The sequence below is a fragment of the Sphaeramia orbicularis genome, chromosome 5, assembly GCF_902148855.1.
Source record: "Sphaeramia orbicularis chromosome 5, fSphaOr1.1, whole genome shotgun sequence".
In the NCBI taxonomy this organism is placed as follows: Eukaryota; Metazoa; Chordata; class Actinopteri; order Kurtiformes; family Apogonidae; genus Sphaeramia; species Sphaeramia orbicularis.
Window position 1 is genome coordinate 28,892,930 of NC_043961.1, and position 18,251 is coordinate 28,911,180.

The 18,251-nt window shown below is 38.1% G+C and overlaps 1 protein-coding gene across 1 annotated transcript; it reads right to left on the bottom strand.

Moving 5' to 3' along the window:
- Nucleotides 1–2,855: 2,855 nt before the first annotated feature.
- c1galt1lb (core 1 synthase, glycoprotein-N-acetylgalactosamine 3-beta-galactosyltransferase 1, like b) lies at nucleotides 2,856–14,417 on the bottom strand. Its single transcript, XM_030134008.1, has 4 exons — nucleotides 13,864–14,417; nucleotides 13,443–13,713; nucleotides 7,322–7,986; nucleotides 2,856–5,911 (listed from the first exon to the last, which is right to left on the bottom strand). The coding sequence occupies exons 2-4, from the start codon at nucleotides 13,666–13,668 to the stop codon at nucleotides 5,609–5,611; spliced, it is 1,194 nt and encodes a 397-aa protein (XP_029989868.1). The 5' UTR covers nucleotides 13,669–13,713; nucleotides 13,864–14,417; the 3' UTR covers nucleotides 2,856–5,608.
- Nucleotides 14,418–18,251: the final 3,834 nt, after the last annotated feature.

Consider the following 18,251-nt stretch of genomic DNA (forward strand, 5'->3'; position numbering starts at 1 on the left):
AAATTAAAACATTTTTCATGCAGCTAATTTGATGTTTTCTCATATTTTAACATACTCTAGCACGAGTTATTACTCACTTAATGGAGATCATATAAAAACCATTTGTTCCTTGAGCCAGTATCAACATTTCCTGAAAATTTCATCAAAATCCTTCCATAACTTTTTGAGTTATCTTGCAAACAGACAGACAAACAGACAAAAAAAAATCTGTGCCCCCCGATTACCACCAAAATGTAATCACTTATTCTTTGTGGCAATATGAACATTTCCTGAAAATTTCATCCCCCCCCGCCCCGATCACTACCTAAATTGTTCCTTGTGCCAGTATCAACATTTCCTGAAAATTTCCTGTAAATCCATCCATTACTTTTTTAGTTATCTTGCTAACAGACAGACAAACAGACAAATAAACAGACAAACCCTGACGAAAACATAACTTCCGCTGTTCCTTGGCCAACGTAACAATTAGCAGTTCATTTACACACAAACATGCTTGAATTGCAGTGAATGGGATGGTGTTGTGTATGCTGATATGGAACTAAAATAACAAAACCCAGGAATACACAAGAGAACAGCTGTAGAATAGGTGTCCACTGTAGTGACCACTACGCATGAAAGGGTTAAAGTGATGCAAAGGTTAAATTAGCTCTGATGTTGCTGTTCATACTGAGGTCACACTGAAAAAGATCAGATATGTATGTCACTGATTCAGGACCAAATCTGGAAATGATACACATCAGAAATGAAAAGAACACAGTCCATGTCATGAAAACAAAAACATCAACAGTTGCATAGGCATTAATGCAGCTGTAATATGTAACATCATATATAATAGTAAAACACATACAGGGACCATTTTTCTACACAATGATAATATATTCTTATCTAATGGAACCTGTTATCTCTGGAATCTAATATCTTTTAAAATGAGAACAGAGACAACAGCTCTAACCTATTTATAAGAAGCAGAAGGGATGGTCACTGTGAAGAATGTGAAGCATCACCATAGATGACTCCAACATATGCTGATGGTGGATCTGATCTAATTTAAGAAATCTGAGATGAAGCAGAAAGGTATAAATGATAACAAATGAAGCTTGGTAACTGATGAGACCCAAGACTTAACACTGTGGATTATCTAATTCATAAATCAGTTTTAGAATTTGGTATTAATTTGTAAATAATCCTGAATATATACTGGTTATTTGTTTATTCACATTTATTACATAGTTAAGTGGTAGTGAAATGGTAAAAGCAGTCCATTTGGTTGTTTTAAAAATAATACAGCAGGAGAAAGATGTGAACTTACGTCATCTTTGTAAAAAAAACAGGAAAGACCCAGAGAAGACAAATCATCAGCCAGCAGATGCCAAGGTGAGAACAATCAGCATCTTTCACTATAACAATTCATAACTTTATGCAAACTCTTTGAAACAGAAGCAAATGTTTTTTTTCCATTCAGGTTCCAACGCTTTATGTAGCAGGGATCATCATCAGACTGTAAAATGTTCATAAAGCTGAAAAATTCTCATTATTATTGTATCAACAATGAGGACTGTGTGTGTATTATTTAATCAAATAAGTGAAAAAGTGGTATTATCAATGCATGAAGGTTTTTCTACTGTCACTGGAAATTCCATGTTATGTCATGTGCAACAAAAAAATGAGACGCACATACAATAAAATATGCATTTATTTATAGTGATTAAAGTAGCATTCATTGAAAAGAATCCTCCACACTGATTATGTGTGCTCACACACTCACCAACTCATTTACACACCGAGCGCATTGAGTCAGTTTGGACGTCAATACGAACATAAATACATTTCATTTAATATAAATACAGTACTGTACACCTTTCCCTTTAAAACAGTTTCAATGCTGACAGGAGAAGATTGTCGACGACTGGATGTTGTATCACCAACAGGAATCAGAAACCAGACGCGTTATCAACAGCAAACTGTTTGTGTCCCCGAAAAACTTTCAGTGAGGGTAAAATGGTAAGAAATAGTCCAGTTCTTTTCTACTGAAATATTGAAAACATCAGTAAAGTTGAAACCAACATTATCAATCTAAAGGAAATTGTAATGTAAAACATGCTGATTTGGTTCAAACTGGTCTGTTCTGCTTTTAACACAAAATAAGACTGTGCTCACGTACACAAGGAGAACGAGTGTAAACACTGACAAAAGGCATTTTTGATAGGCATTTGTTACCGCTTACATGTTCATCTTCAAGGAGAATAAAAAATATTTAAGTGGTTAAAACGAGAAACAGCCATTAGTTACACTCAAAAGTGCATTAATCATTCACTTAAGACATTAAAAAATGTGACAAATTGTCTCACTTTGAATCTACATGGAATTATGTCCAATTCCTGAAGCTGTTTTTCCATATTTGGTGTTTTGAAACACTCTGACAGGCATGAGCAATTTGTTTTGTTTGGTTACAAGTCAGTGAATGTTACAAATGCTTAAGTTTAAACATACAATACCAAGTAATTACAGGTTTTACCCACCCAGAATTTAAAAAAAAAAAAAAAAAAAAAAAAAAAAAAATCACATTGTTGAAACAATATTGTTCAAAGAAAAAATTTCCCAGTCATTAAATTACTGTCATGAACAAGTCATCCATTGGCTTGTTCAAAGGCAATCAAGATGCAAGAACTGGAAAGATGCACTAAAATTAAACTCCATTTGAAAGCATCGCTCTCATCTTGATAACGTCACAGTGCAAAGTCATGTGTGCAGCTGATGGCTCGTACAATCTCAATTCGCAAGGCACAAGCTAATGAGTCCACTGAAGTCCAAAACAGGAACTGGAGGTCTGTGTACATAGCGGGGTGTGAGGCTGCTTTTTTTTTTTTTTTTTTTTTTTAAATTCATTAGAGGGAGATCAATAGTAAGAGTTTACTTCATCATGCAGCTCGAGGTATGTCCACCAACCAAATATATTAACCTAAAAACCAGAGAAAATCAACACAAGACAAGAAAAAACATCCCTTATGTTCAACTCAATGCTGACTACACAAAGTATGAAAGCACCCAGATTCACTGCACGCTGTAAGCATTTGTCATGTACTAATTTGGATTTTCTAAGTCGCTCTAGTAAGTACTTGAAAGCAGCATGTAAATATTTAAGACACCATAACACTTAAAATGGGCTGTAAGCAGATTTAAGTACAGTTCTTTAAATGCCTGTGAGAATAATTACAGTACCGTATTTATGCTCACAAGAGGCGAAGGCTCGTTCATCCATGTCATTATACCTGCTTATAGTTACACCATAAACAAGACTCAGTGTTTATTTAGTGCTCAAGAAGGATATAGAGCTTTAAGGTGTTATCCCATAGCAGTTACAGCTCCAGCGTTACTGGATTAGCCAATATTAAAATGTCCTCACACAAAAATAACTAAACCATTTTTTTGCTATGACAATTGAAGAGGCCTGAAGAATGTTTTTTTTTCCTTTATAAATGGTAACCTATATTTTACTGTGACGTAACATGAAATTACCTATTCTTTTACTGTGTATCTAAAACCCATAAAATAAATATGCGCTGAAGCATAACGCATGACAGTTCAGATTCAGTTTCCTCAAATGAAGCCGATTTTTCCATAGCCATTGTAAAAACCATTTGTGTTGTCATCATGCCATTCATCAAATTGTAAAGTGAAATTACCTGTACTTACAGCCTGAAACAGGTTTAGCAGAAACTGGACAAAACATACATGCGTTACATTTCAATGCAAGTGTTCACCTGACCTCTACTTGTTTGACTACCTGTGATCCATAGGAATCCAGCTGCAGTGAATAATGGTTGCATTCAGACTTTATAAACACTTGACAGATGTTTAATCACTTTAAGACGCACAGTTGGGTCTTATCAATCTTCAAGGCACATAACTCTACAACTTCAGCCATTCAAGACTTGTCTTTTTTTAAAACAAAAAAGGTCGTACTGAGTTTGGTTGGGGTTACTGTAATAAAGAAAACACTGTAAAAAAACAAAACAATAATAATAATAATAACGGTGACAAAGCGTGAATGTTGGCTTGTAAAAATATAGGCTGACATGGATTAGGATGGAAAAGGAATCAAGTCTTAACCATAAGATATTTATAACCTGAAAAACAAGGTTACTCCTGACCCCTTGCAGTCACAGTTCACGTTACTAGCACTTAGGGCTGGGTGATCTAGACAAAAGGTCAAATAGAGGGTTTGACCTAGGTTTCTAATGGGCTTAGGTGCTGTGGTTGCAGATCAGGTTTGTGGGGTTCAAGCTTTACGGGAACAACTCCAACTTATTAGATTTTAGAAAAGCTTTTTAGTTTTGATGATGTCCAGTTTGATTTAACATTAATTTTGCACTAGTGCCACGAACAGTTCAGATGCTGCACCTAAGACTAATGATGGTTCTGAGATCTTTGACCTAAAAATCTGATTAACAATTTTCTCACATTTTTTCTCCAAACTTTTCTTTTCTCTGATTTCTGGAGAATTAGGCTATGAGTGGTGTCTTTCTGTTGTCAACAAATTAGCTCACTGATGCACTTGTCCACATTTTCCTAGATTTATTCACATTTACAGAGCTGCATTAAATACTACGGTGGCTTTAATGTCCGATCACAGCTAAGTCAACTCCAAACATATCTAAACTTGGTGCACATTAGAGTTCAGAAGCTGGACCAGCAGCTCAGTGTTTCAGTGATGCTCCACTGTCTGAAGGTGTCATTTCACTAGAAAAACAATACGTTACACAAACTGCAGAATAAATTGGACTGAAACCAACTATTTTAGAGCAGACAAAAGCTACAAAATCACTGTAAAAAAAGGGGCATAAATAAACTAGATAACCCACCACACAAGCAACCTGTAGTACAATTCTGTTACACTGATACTTGAGCCATTAAATGTGTTTAGTAAATTAGACAGAGCTGTTATTACTTATTTAACACAATCTGTATAATCCCTGTGAAAGGCAGATCATATGACAAATTCAAATTAATCAGGAACTTAAGCTATTTTTACTTTTCGCCTTTTTTTTTAAACCTTGTACATATTTGGTGTGGTTACTTCTAGTTATGCTTTCACACTGCATCCTGCTGCCTTTCCCTGTACTTGATATCAGTTGTTTTAAAGGTGGCTGCATGTACACAGTTCACGTGTTGCTAATGGTAATCTAATCATCTTGGTGATAATATCTTCCATCTTAGGTTGTTTGTACTTTGCTTAAACATGTCAATAGCCTTGTATATTTTCCTGTAATTGGTCCAAATCATCCAAGAAGTGTTTTCACAATGTAAATGAATCCAACCATGATTGAATTTAACAAAGACCACTTTTTATTCTGTGTTGATCAGAGTGGCTATATGGTTACTCTGTGGTCTGGGACCCTTCACACCTGCCCCAAAATCGTGAGATCACCCAGCCCTACTAACAGTCCGTAAGCTCAAAATTCCTTAGGCAATGTGCATGTATTTGGGTATATTTAGTGGACTTTTCTACTTTTGTAGAGATATGAGCCAAGATTATCAGGATGAAAAAGCAAACAAGCAGAACAAACATCTCTCCCCTCCCTGAAAACACACCCACACAGTCCTACAGTTACTTTCCTGCTGCAGCAGGAGGACCTTTGCCATCGGCAGGAGGGGGGTCTGCTTCCTGTCTCTTGTCAGTCCTAGACATATCATCTGCCTCCCCCGGTGCCTTCTCTTGAGAAGCAGGATCATCTTTATCTCCCGCTGCGTCCCTGGACTGTTCACTCTTGTAACCCAGTGGAGCAGGAGACTGGTAGCGGTACTTGTAGCCGAAGGCACGTAGGTGGTAGGTGTAGTACTCCAGTAAATACATGTGTGAAGCGTCTACGTAGTGGAAGGACACCGACAGGTCCGAGCAGCAGTTTGGACCCTGAGAAAAAAAAAAAAAAAAAAAAAAAAAAACGGGATGTGTTACTGTACATGGATATCAAAGTTTCATATCTTATCTGTAATTTCTGCATTACAATGTGAGGAATAGCTATCAGTGCGGTTTTTCAGGACTGATACAGATTACTGGTAATCGAACAGATCAATAACTGACAGAGTATTTAATTGTTATGTTTGCAGTTAAAATTACATACTTTGTACCAAATTTTAGGATAACTGACAGAAATGAAACAGTTAAGTTTGTTGAAATGCCTGTAAAATGTCAAATAAAAATATCCAATTTAATTCATATTGACTGTTTTCACATTGATTTTGAAGGTCAAAAAATAGTAACAGAGTTTTCACTTGGTTTCCAGGGACTTAGATTCTGTGGCTGCAATCGGGGAGGTAGTGTGTTGATGGATTATTTTGATTGCACCTAAAAACAGCACATTTTCATATATCTGAGTCGCATTATTACAAAATTAACTGAGGAAACATGCAGGTTAGAGATTTGAACATTATGCTAATTAGTAAGAAAAAATGTGTAGCGAATATGATCATGGGTAACTGCCCTCTCCTCAAGTAACCCTTCAAATTTTTCTCATTGAAAAATTTTTATAAAAATGATAACTGCAAAGGAACACTGATTAAACAACAGTGAAGAGATCTGATTAAGCGTGACAATAAATGACAGAATGTGGTAGAGAACTGTGGCCAAGGTAAAAATAGGACCAATGGCCCTGTATCTCACCAGCATGTTCTATCAAGAATCAATAACAACTTGAATTTGCAAGGTTGTCAGGTTCTGCTGCTATGGTAGAATCCTGTGGTCTTGATGCAGATCAATCTCCCAATAGAAGTGGGTGGTATTTCCACTGGGGGATAACTCAATACATTAAATTAAAGTCCATACATGACTTCCTATCAGTGCTCAATAGTAAATATATTGATATCTCTAACCATTTCCATGTTACAAGCCATCAAAATATGGCCCATTACAAGTAAAGGCAAATTTTTATTTAAAAAAATTCAAAAATCAAAATTTCTCAAAACTGAATAAACTTTGTCCCAAGGAAGTTACATATAACATATGAAATGAATCTGACCAGTAGTTTTGTCAGAAAAGATATGGCCGGTGAGCTAAAAACCTGGATTAGGATTAGTAAATGAATGGATTGTCTTCTTTTATTATACTATTGCAACAGCACATCATCAGTAGGGTAAAATTAACCTGTCTCACGATGGTCTAATTGCATGTGAACATAAAAATACTGATAACAATAACTGCAAAAATGTTAACATCAGGTCTGAAAATTTTCCTATTCCTAATCACAAATATAATGGACCCCCCCCCCCCCCCCCCCAAAAAATAAATAAATAAATAAATAAATAAAAAAGCAACTGAACTTGCCTCTGAGATCGGGTAGTAGCAGTAACTCCAATACCAGAAACTCTTGGGAAACTTTGCTGTGAGATGTTGCTCTGGGACAAAAGGGTGAAACGTCTCCCTCTGCATTGTGTCTCTGGAGTCTCCCGCCAGCACACCGACTTTCTCCATGCACTGCCCCATAGCCAGGTCCTCTACAGAGGTAGTGTGAGTGCACAGTTTGTTTTTAAACCCTTCTACAAATCGCCGTAGAGCCTCTTTGCTCAGAACATAGCCAGCACCTCCACTCATGTATCCCTGCTTGGTGTAGGGTTTAAATCTTCGGCCAAAGTAAATTGGCTCTTCCGGAGTGTGATTGGCGAGAACCCATCTCAGGTTGTCTACGATTACGTAGGTGTCGTCATCCGCCTTGAGGAACCAGTCGGCCTCATGGGCATGATGCTCATAAGCATAATGAAAAGCCCGAATTGTTTTCCAGTACAGCTGGTCCCGGCCCTCTTTGGTACCCAAGCCCACTGTGGGAAAGTCTGGGTCATCCACAGAGCTCATGAAGACCACAACGTTACAGTGGCGACTCCATGTGGATTTCACGTGCCGAGCCTTCTTCTCCAGGTTGCTAGGACCAGTCATAACCCAGCAAAGAATACGCACTTTTTTGTAAAGTTCATCAGCCATGCGACTATCCTCACCTGTCAAAACAAAATCAACATTAAAATGTTTGCATTCTGTTAATAATAAACTCTGCTAATACCCACTTCATGCTAGTTTACAAACAAATAAAACAAAAGGGCAGTGATAAAAATGTATGAATTGAGAAATGGGACGCTCTGAAACGCTATCTAGAGCTTGAAAGTAGAGGCCCAAACAATGAGTAAAATATACATTGACACATCTAGGTTTGAACAGCATTTTTAACCCACATGGCAGCAAAAAAGTCAAAGTAAGAATTTCTTTAAAACTAAACATAAAATCCACTCCTTACCTGAAAACCATTTAAAACCTTCAATCACTAAATGTCACACTGTCATTAATCAACTAAACTATCAGTTAAATAAGATACATTGGACATAAATAATAAATGTTAATAACAGCAAGGGGATTTGACATGAATTTAAAGAAACTGTCCCTGGCCACTTTGGGTAATTAAAACATTTTAGCAAGAACTGCAGGTACAGACTATGACATTTTTATAGTGTTTATAATCATCATCCCACACCAGAGGGCCCCTTCAAGCTCTTCTAAAGCTTGTATATTTAGTTTGACCCCTATATGTGTTTGAAGGAAGGGTTTAATTGCAATACGTTGACTCTTCTGTTTCTACATTAGCATGACTGCCAACAAACAAAGCCTCAGTTAAGGTGTGTAAATGTTTCATCGATGAAAAATAAGTTAAGTCTAACTCCACCCACTGCATGATTCAGGAAATTGGAAAGAGACTGAGATTGCGTGATGACTGGGTGAATGTGCAGGTGTGGATGTGTGACAGGAGTATATCAGTTTTATCACCTGAGAAAGATGTACCAAATAACCTGTTTGTGTGTTTTGATTGTTTTCTTATCTCAACTACAACCCTGAAGGCTATTAAACCTACCAGACGTCCCAGAAAAAAAAGCAATTCTGCAGCCTGTGTGGTTGCGTTTCAATACACTTTGAATTGAAAATGACAGAAAATATTAACCAGTCAAGGAAGTGATTTTACAAGCCTTTGTGTAAGCCTGGTGGATCTGAATATAGCAATAAAGAGGATTCAAGTTGACCTGTCAGAAAATGAAAGACGTTTGGCAAAGTCTGACTGACGGACAGTTGAAATAAACACTGGTGATTCAAGGTGTTGACACTGATTTTTTTTTTTTTTACTAATACAAATACAGCTTTCTTGACATAGGCTTGTACTGAATGTCTCTCAAGTGCTTCCCATTTTATTACGATACAGACATGTTCAATATTATTTCAGTGTCTATGTGAGTGAAATAAAGTGTTGTCTTGCTTATACACAGCAATGTAAGAATGATGAAAATATGTGTAATTATCTCAACAAGAGACAGAGATACAGCAACAGATAAGATCAGATCTGTGTGTGCTCAATTTAAGCCATTAAAGTGAGAACATGTTACAGTTAAAATAACCACCAGTGAGAACAGAATGCTTGTTCTGGTCTCAGAGAGAAGCACATTGGATTTTGTCTTTAATTGTGATCTGGGAAGAGTCTAAAACAGTCTGCATTAATTTGTGGTTATGACTACTTCCCTTAACTAGAACTGTGGAAAAAAAAACAATTTTGACACAAGATTATACAACAATGGGTTCAGCAAAGATAAAGAAATTATCTATAAATAAACTCCGCAAATTGCAAAAAATCTAATTTTAATCACAATCAGCTGAAAGAGAACGAGCAGCTTGTACTGTTGCAAAACTATCAGCTACGTTTTCAAATCAGACCGCAGACCTCTATGCTGAGAAGGACAAATACACTGTGGAAGTATGTGGACAAGAATTACAAGTACATGGACACTTTATCTTGATATATCAGGCATGTGGTTTGACTCCAGAAAATAAACAGTGGTGCTAAAAGTGATATTAGATTAGAAGGATGATTTAAATGTGATGAAACTAGTAATAATATAAACAAAATCTAAAAAAAAAAAAAAAAAAAAGGAAATATCTCTTCATTTCCTGTTTTAAAATATGGATGGGCCTTCCTTGTAGTACAACTCCACATCATGAAATTTGTCTGTAAAAACTCTAATGAAAGGTGTTCAGTCCACCTGTCCTTCGCTCAGACTGACACCATTTCATCACTCCATTCAGACACACCAGACTAACACAAAGGCAGTGAGTGAGTTTCCCTTGTACAACCACCACCTGTTAATGTGGATAATGACGTTTTAGGTGTTCCTTTCTCTGGGCGTAAAACCAGTACAAACTCAAACATGTCTTTATGGAGCTTTGAATGCTACTATTGCACAAATGTCCCTGAACCAGTTCTGTCACACATCTACACATGCTCATTATGCCAGTCGTCACAATATTCTCAGCCCGTTTTTGACTTTGGAGCAATTTGCATACCTTATGCTTCACTTAGGGGTGAGCGAGGCATTTACACACACTATAAATGAAACTTTATTAGTGTTCATGTATTAAACACTGTAATGACCCTCTGATGGGCATATAGAAGATAACTAACTTCATTATTATTATTATTATTATATTATATTATTATCTCATAACCTCATTAAATAAAATGATTAAGGAGGCAAGATCCAGCTACTTCCACAAACTTATAGCCACAAACAAGAAAAACCCCAAAGTAATCTTTGACACAATCCAGTCCATTGTGTCCCCTGCTGTCCCTGCTGCCCCTGTGCTCTGTAAAGCTGACAGCAATGACTTCCTAAACTTCTTCACAGACAAGATCAGGGATATTAAACACAATATCCCACCACCCTCTGGCCGTCTGACCCTATCTGATCCCCCTCTGCAAACCTGGTCCTCTTTCGACCCTGTGACACTGGAGGACATCTCAGCACTTTTATCCAAAACGAAACCCTCCTCCAACTCTGCAGACATCCTCCCCCATAAGCTCCTTGTCGGTGTCTTTGACACTATTGGACCATGGGTCACAAAGTTTTTTAACCTGTCGCTCACAACTGGTTTGTTTCCCAGCTCCTTCAAACAGGCCATCATAGAACCTAAACTAAAGAAAACCACACTGGACCCCACAGACTTCAAAAGCTACAGGCCCATTTCAAAGCTCCCCCTATTGGCCAAAATCCTTGAGAAAGCAGTGTCTAAACAACTTACAGCTTTTCTGGAGACACACCAGATCTATGACACTTTTCAGTCTGGGTTTAGACAATGCCACTCAACAGAAACCGCACTATTAAAAGTGTCTAGTGACATCCTGATGGCGGCTGACTCCGGGAAATCCATGGTCTTGGTCCTGCTAGATCTCTCCTCGGCCTTTGACACAGTGGACCATACCATAATGATTGAGAGACTGAGGGACCTGGTAGGGATGTCAGGTCATGTGCTAGACTGGTTCTCCTCTTACCTGACCGGCAGAAGCTTCACTGTGTCAATAAACAACTTCCAATCTGACTCAGCGGATCTACTGTGTGGTGTGCCCCAAGGCTCTGTCCTGGCACCAGTCCTATTCTTACTCTATGTCCTCCCACTTGGCCACATTATCCGACAGTACAGTGATGTCTCCTATCATCTATTCGCGGATGACATCCAGATATACTGCTCCTTTAACTCCTCTGAGCCCCACAAACTGAGTTCCTTAATCAACTGCTTGTCAGAGCTGAAGCAGTGGCTAAATGATAACAGCCTCCAGCTGAACTCCAGCAAAACTGAGACCCTCATCATTGCCCCGGATAGTGCAATCCCAGGGATCAAACATCACCTTGGAGACCTGAGTTCCTCGGTAAAGACAAAACTGAGGAATCTGGGTGTCATCTTTGACCAGGACATGTCTTTAGAATTCTACTCCAAACACCTAGTCAAAAACTGTTTCTTCCACCTACGCAACATCTCCAAACTCAGATCTATGGTGTCCACAAATGAGCTCGAGATGATCGTTCACGCTTTCGTATCTTCTCACTTAGACTACTGCAACAGCCTGTTTACATGCTTAAACAAGAAGGAGCTGGCCCGTCTACAGTTTGTCCAGAACTCTGCTGCCAGGCTCCTGACCCGCACAAACAGGAGAACCCACATCACTCCCATCCTTAAATCTCTCCACTGGCTCCCTGTTCTATATCGTCTTCATTTCAAAATTCTTGTGCTAACTTTCCGGGCCCTACATGGCCAGGCCCCTGCATACATTGCTTCCCTGATCCAGCCCTACAGCTCGACTCGTAGCTTGAGGTCTTCAGGACAGCACCTGCTGATGGTTCCACGGACCTGTTTTAGCACACGCGGTGACAGGTCTTTTAAAGCTGTGGCACCACGTCTATGGAATGACCTGCCTCTACACCTACGGTCCATGGACTCTGTAGAGAGCTTTAAGAAACACCTCAAAACCCTCCTGTTCAAAAAGGCTTTTTAGTCTCCCACCTGACCCAGGACCACCACAAACTGATTACACTCTATGTATTCATCATAACGTACTCCATGTGTCATCCCCCCCCCCCCAGTCTCTCTATATCTCTATCGCTCTCTCTTTTCTCCTCCTTTACTCTCTCTCTCTCTCTTTAACCCCAACTGGTCAAGGCAGACAGCCATCCTTCAGGAGTCTGGGTCTGCTCGAGGTTTCTGCCCGTTAAAGGGAAGTTTTTCCTCGCCACTGTCACCAATCACAAGTGTTTGCTCCTGAAGGATTCTGTTGGGTCTCTGTAAACTTAATTTGATTCTGATTTGAATTGATAAAGCACTTTGTGACTCTGTCTGTGAAAAGTGCTCTATAAATAAAATTTACTTTACTTACTTACTTACTTATTGGATTTACCTCACTCAATTTCTAAATGAACTTACTGTCACTGGACTTAAACCTAAATATAACAAATATCGTTTCAGGGGATTCACCTACCTCAAAATAAAATCATGAAAGACACACATAGTTTATATTTGGAAGCATAAAGAACAAAAAAAGAGATATTCAGCATCAACTGACACTGATTCAGAACCAAAGTGATGGAACAGTGTATATCAGTAAAGAGAGTCAATTTATGGAACAATTTCCACAAAGATACAAATCAAATAGAATCTCTTAAATAATCCATTAAATTCAATACACTAAGGAATAATTGAACAGGAAATGAATTTGGTGGTTGAGAAGTGTTTAATGTAATGTCTTGAATGATGTTAATTTGTAAAGTTATTATAACAACAGGCCTAATTGATGGCAGATACTGTATTGCATTATGAGTCTGATTTCACAATTCTGCATGAAATTATTATTGTAAACATACAGGTAATTTGTTAAATAGGGGCATAAAATATAAAATTGTTCTTCTTTCTGCTCCTTTTTATTCATAATGTGGGAATTCTGCTGAAATGTACTTACTTTTATCTGTCTTTTTTTATATTTACGAATGAAATAAATAAACGAAACTCAATAGGGTTCACTAGGGTGCAGGAAAGTAAGTATCCAGATCAAACTCACTTCCTTTTGTGTTCATGTGAGTTAGAAGCGCACTTGTACCTTTGTGGTGAGGGTGTTTGAGGTTGAAAAGAGCAGACCTCTCCTTCTTCCAGACCTTCCTCTCCTCTTCTAGCTGGTGCTGGTAGTCATGAAGTTTATCGAAGCCTCCGGAGCGTTGAGCGGATAGACTCCTGTCGAACCACACCGGCCGCAGGAACACGTACAAAGTGAAAGTCCCCACTACGAAGCCCGCGTAGAAGGAAAATCTGGATCCGAGTGCCTTCATTTCTGGACCAGGTGTTCCACTGTCAGTTATTCAACTCGGCAGAGGCTAGAAAGAGGAAATTAAACAGATCACGGACACGGTTTCCACCACAGAGGCCCTGGTGTAAACTTCAGGTCCCACGGCTGCGTCGGAGACTGAAAAACTGAGAAGTGACACCTGAAAAGTGACACTCCCCTTTTACCATGGTTTACTCACCAGTTTAATCACAGACAGCATAGTAGCTCTGTTGTCCGACAGTGACTTAACCAAATACACGACATGTCAACTTTAGATAAAGAGAGCGGAGACAATTTTGACCACGACGTCGCGTTATTTTCTAACTTAGCCCAGCTAACGCCACCCAGCCAACGGCTAACGGTTACCCAGCGAACAAGACAACACCGACCACTTAGCCACACCTTTAATGAACTAACCTCAGATGTTAAATAAACTTATATGATACGCGGATTTTCATGTTTGGCTCCTGGCCTAACTCCGTGTTTGGACAGCTGGCGGAGCTAGCTGGCTATCTGATCCGTTATCTGATGCATCCAGCTAACATTAACTTGAGTGCTAAGTTAGCCGTTCTGTCCGTGAACGCAGCTAACGAGACGGTACACATCTGACGGACACTGCTGCGTGAAATGGTGGTTATAATCCAACAGACGAAAGGAAACAGCAGACACACTAAGAAAGCCCATGTAACATATGACACCGCTGCATTCACTAACTTATGACTGCTGTGCTTTCCGTCAGAAAACGAGTTTTTCCGGTCAGAGTGTTTCAAAAGAAAAGCTCCGGTCGGTGTCGCCAATACGGACCTGGAAACCTCACTATTATTAGTAAAACTGTGGATTTCAGACACTTTGTATGCTTTAGTACTCTGGTCCAGGCTGTTCTGCTTAATGTCATACCTGCGGCTGTTTAACATGAATTACTGCATGACACATCTCATTTAATGTTTGTCCTAGAGCTTTCAAAGGGTGCAATGTTGACCTGAATATAGTAGTCCCTTTTGCATCAACATTCCCTGGAACTTTTTTTTTTTAACCTTGTTTGCATTTCTACCACACCTCAAAGTTGCTGAGAATTTATTCAAATCAGGCTTAGTCGTTTTGAGTTACCAACTCAAAGTCCAACTAATTTTCTTTTCATTCAGATTCAGAATACTTTATTCATGCCAGACAAAAATGAGTGGTCACAGTTGCTACAATATAAGAAAAAAAGGGAATAAATTATTAATATTCCAAGTAGCTATACACACACACACACACACACACACACACACACACACACACACACACACACACACAACATAGCTCTAAATATACACATATAATTAGCTCTCTACATAAATGTACCTATAGACATTAAAAAAGTGTTAAGTGTTTTGAGCATATTCATAAATACAATCAGCAAGGTCCAGACTTTTATATTTTGAGTGACAGATAATTGCAACGTACATGAGGGGTGACTGAAAAGTTTTGAGCCTAACATGGAAAGGATTAAGATATGAAGACCAAATTTGGTCCATGAAATCTTTCACATATCTTAATCCTATCCACTAAATTTCTTGGTCATAGCAGTTTTTTTCCCTGTTCTACAGGTCCCTGAACTTTCTGTATCAAGAGTTTCCTGAAAAATGGACAAACTTGAGTATGGGGCTGATTTGTGACTATGGATGAGACTTGGGTCCATCACTATCAGCCTGAGACCAAGGAGCAGTCAAAATAATGGAAACATCCCATGTCACCAGCCCCAAAGAAGGCAAAGGTCGTACACGTACTTGATGACAGCCTGATACTCAAGTTTGTCCATTTTTCAGGAAACACTTGATATAGAAAGTTCAGGGACCTGTAAAACAGGGAAAAAGATTGCTATGACCAAGAAATTTAGTGGATAGGATTAAGATATGTGAAAGATTTCATGGACCAAATTTGGTCATCATATCTTAATCCTTTCCATGTTAGGCTCAAAACTTTTCAGTCACTCCTCATACAAGCAGGACTGTGCCAAATACATTCAAAATATCAAAAGAAAGTATTCACCAAATGAATATTGTTGTCTGTCCACTTCTTGGAGCTTCTTTTCCTTTACTCCATTTTACAAATGATCAAAACACAAATCAAGAGAAGTTTGTAGAAATTAAATAAACAAGTTTGCGGATGCCACTGACTTAAAGGGGTCATATTTTGCTAAATCTGCTTTTATTAGTTTTTGGTACATTTATTTGTGCATTTGGACCCGAATAGTTCAAAAAGTTTGAATTTGAACCTTCCAGGTGCTGTAAAGCTATCTTTATATTCATTTTGGCAAAAATTGAGTGGATTTTTATAACCTGTTTTAATTCCTGCTTAATTTGTTACATCTATAACTAGTTACGTCATGACATTTGCACATATAAGGTCAAGACTTCCGAAAAACATTTCTCAGAGTACGACATAACTGTTTGTCAACAGCAGCGGTTGTAGTCCATACAGAAAATATGTCCAAACTTCGAGCCAGTTACCTAAAATGTTCAGTTATTGGTTGTATTAATGAACACAAGTAGCTGAACGGGACAGAGCAGTACAGCCAACACCCTGGAGGGGGTGGAGTCTGAAGTGGCTCATTTGCATTTAAAGGGTCAGCGCTAAAAAGGACCTTTCTGGTGTCATTACTCATAAATAGGGTTGAAAATGGACCTGTAGAGTTTAATTAATGAAGAATTCAGACCCAAGTATAGCATTTATAGTTTATGTAGACCACAGGGAAACGTTTTAAAATGCATAATTCTATTAAAAAAAAAAAAAAAAAGCTAAATATCACTCCTTTAAACATTGTGGGTGAACAGAAGTGTGGAACTCTGTGTGTTTCACCAATCATTGTTCTTCAGCACACAGCTCAAGCCCCTCAAGGATTCAGGGGAATCTGAAAAGTCTTACCCCCCTACTAGGAACTTTTTTTAGGGAAAGTTTTTTTTACCCGGGAAATTTAGGTGAAAACAGGCCAAGGTTTTTCAAAATCCCAAGTAAAGTTAGAGTACCTGTGCTGGAAAAGGGGCTATTTTAAATAATAGTAATGATGCACTGAAGCTGTGTCACATAATAACCCTGTTACAGAAACCTATTTAGCATGGCAGACGAAGAGGAAAAACAGTCACATGACTCAGAGGAAGAATCATCAAGAAAGTAGACCAAAGTCCTCTCTTCTGTTTTTCCAATCTTTTCAGCTTTAAGTGTGTCATTCCAGTCAACTCAACCCTATTTGTCATATTATCTGAATATGACAAATTAATTCAAAGTTGTTTTTTTTTTTTTTAATTTACTAATAAGTCTGTCCTTGATGTTAGGAGTAACATTACATTACATTCCAAAGCTAGCATTTATTCCTGAAAAAAGCTAACATGAGCATTCATTTTCAACCGTTACTGTAGTTAAAAAATAACAAGATGATCTGATTCAGTCTGTGGTCTTTAAATGGGCACAAACCAAACACAGACAGGGAACAGGTGAAGCCAGCTCAACCTGCTGCACTGCTCTGTCCATTTGTTTTGAAAGTCTGAGCATGGAAGCTTGTGCAATACAAACATTGTTGGTCAGGTCTCCCTCGAAAAAGAGATTTCACCTCACTTCCTGGTTAAATAAAGGTTAAATTGTTGCACAGAACTGATCAGTGGGAGCTTTTATTTCTTCATTTAGCAAGAGCTCTAAAATTATATACAAATTAATTAAAACATTAACAAGAAAATTACAGCCCATGGATGTCTTTTTTTTTTTTTTTTTACTGAAATTAATAATTACTCAAATACAAAAGGTCATCAGTTGTATGTGAGGGGATAGTTTTAACACTTTTTAAAGATGCATTGGCTGTTTAAGCTAGTATATTAATATCATATATTTGACCTGAGAAGCTACAGTTTCATCCGATTTAGGATTACACCTTGTTGAACTATTAAACAAAGTACAGTCTCAGGCAGAAAATACATCTTTTTACCTGAATATCTGTTGGTTTCATTACAGAGTCTGCCTGTGTCTATTTACAGCCTTGACAATCACCATGTGGATCAGGGACAGTGACTATACACTGAAATAATCATATGACTCCTATCTTGCTCCTAATTAGCAGGATTAAAGAAATTACAATTCTCCTCATGTTAAAACTATACCCAGTCTCCCCCAGACCTAAAACTTTTTATTTGCAGTCTGCGTTACAGTAACGTATTCCAGTTTCAAAGTACAAACTTATACCATGACTTCTGGAAAAGATCACATGAAAGTTATTGCTTGACAATCTGAAGGTCATGTGCATTTGTTTTACAGCGTATGAGGGGTTTGCCTAATCAGACAACACAGCTGAGTAAATCTAGAGTAAAGTCACACCCAGTTAACATTTTACGCAGATTTGTGATAAAGCTGAAAGAGGCAATGATTGGGCCAAGCAGTGGTTAGTTAATTATGTTAATGAAATGCTAAAATGAGACAGGAAGAACAATATGAAGATTTAGCAGTTTTTCTGTAATGTAAGAGATTGGAGATGTGGGCCGTAAATCACAGACCACATCCATGAAATCAGGACTCAAATGCTGACTCTTGTGTTCTTAAAGAAGTTAATTTACCATCTGA

Coding starts and splice junctions, on each gene's coding strand:
- c1galt1lb (XM_030134008.1), bottom strand. CDS start 13,668: ATGAAGGCACTCGGATCCAGATTTTCCTTCTACGCGGGCTTCGTAGTG. Junction 7,987..13,442: donor CAAACACCCTCACCACAAAG/GTACAAGTGCGC, acceptor TTGTTTTGACAG/GTGAGGATAGTCGCATGGCT. Junction 5,912..7,321: donor GCTACTACCCGATCTCAGAG/GCAAGTTCAGTT, acceptor TTTTTTTCTCAG/GGTCCAAACTGCTGCTCGGA.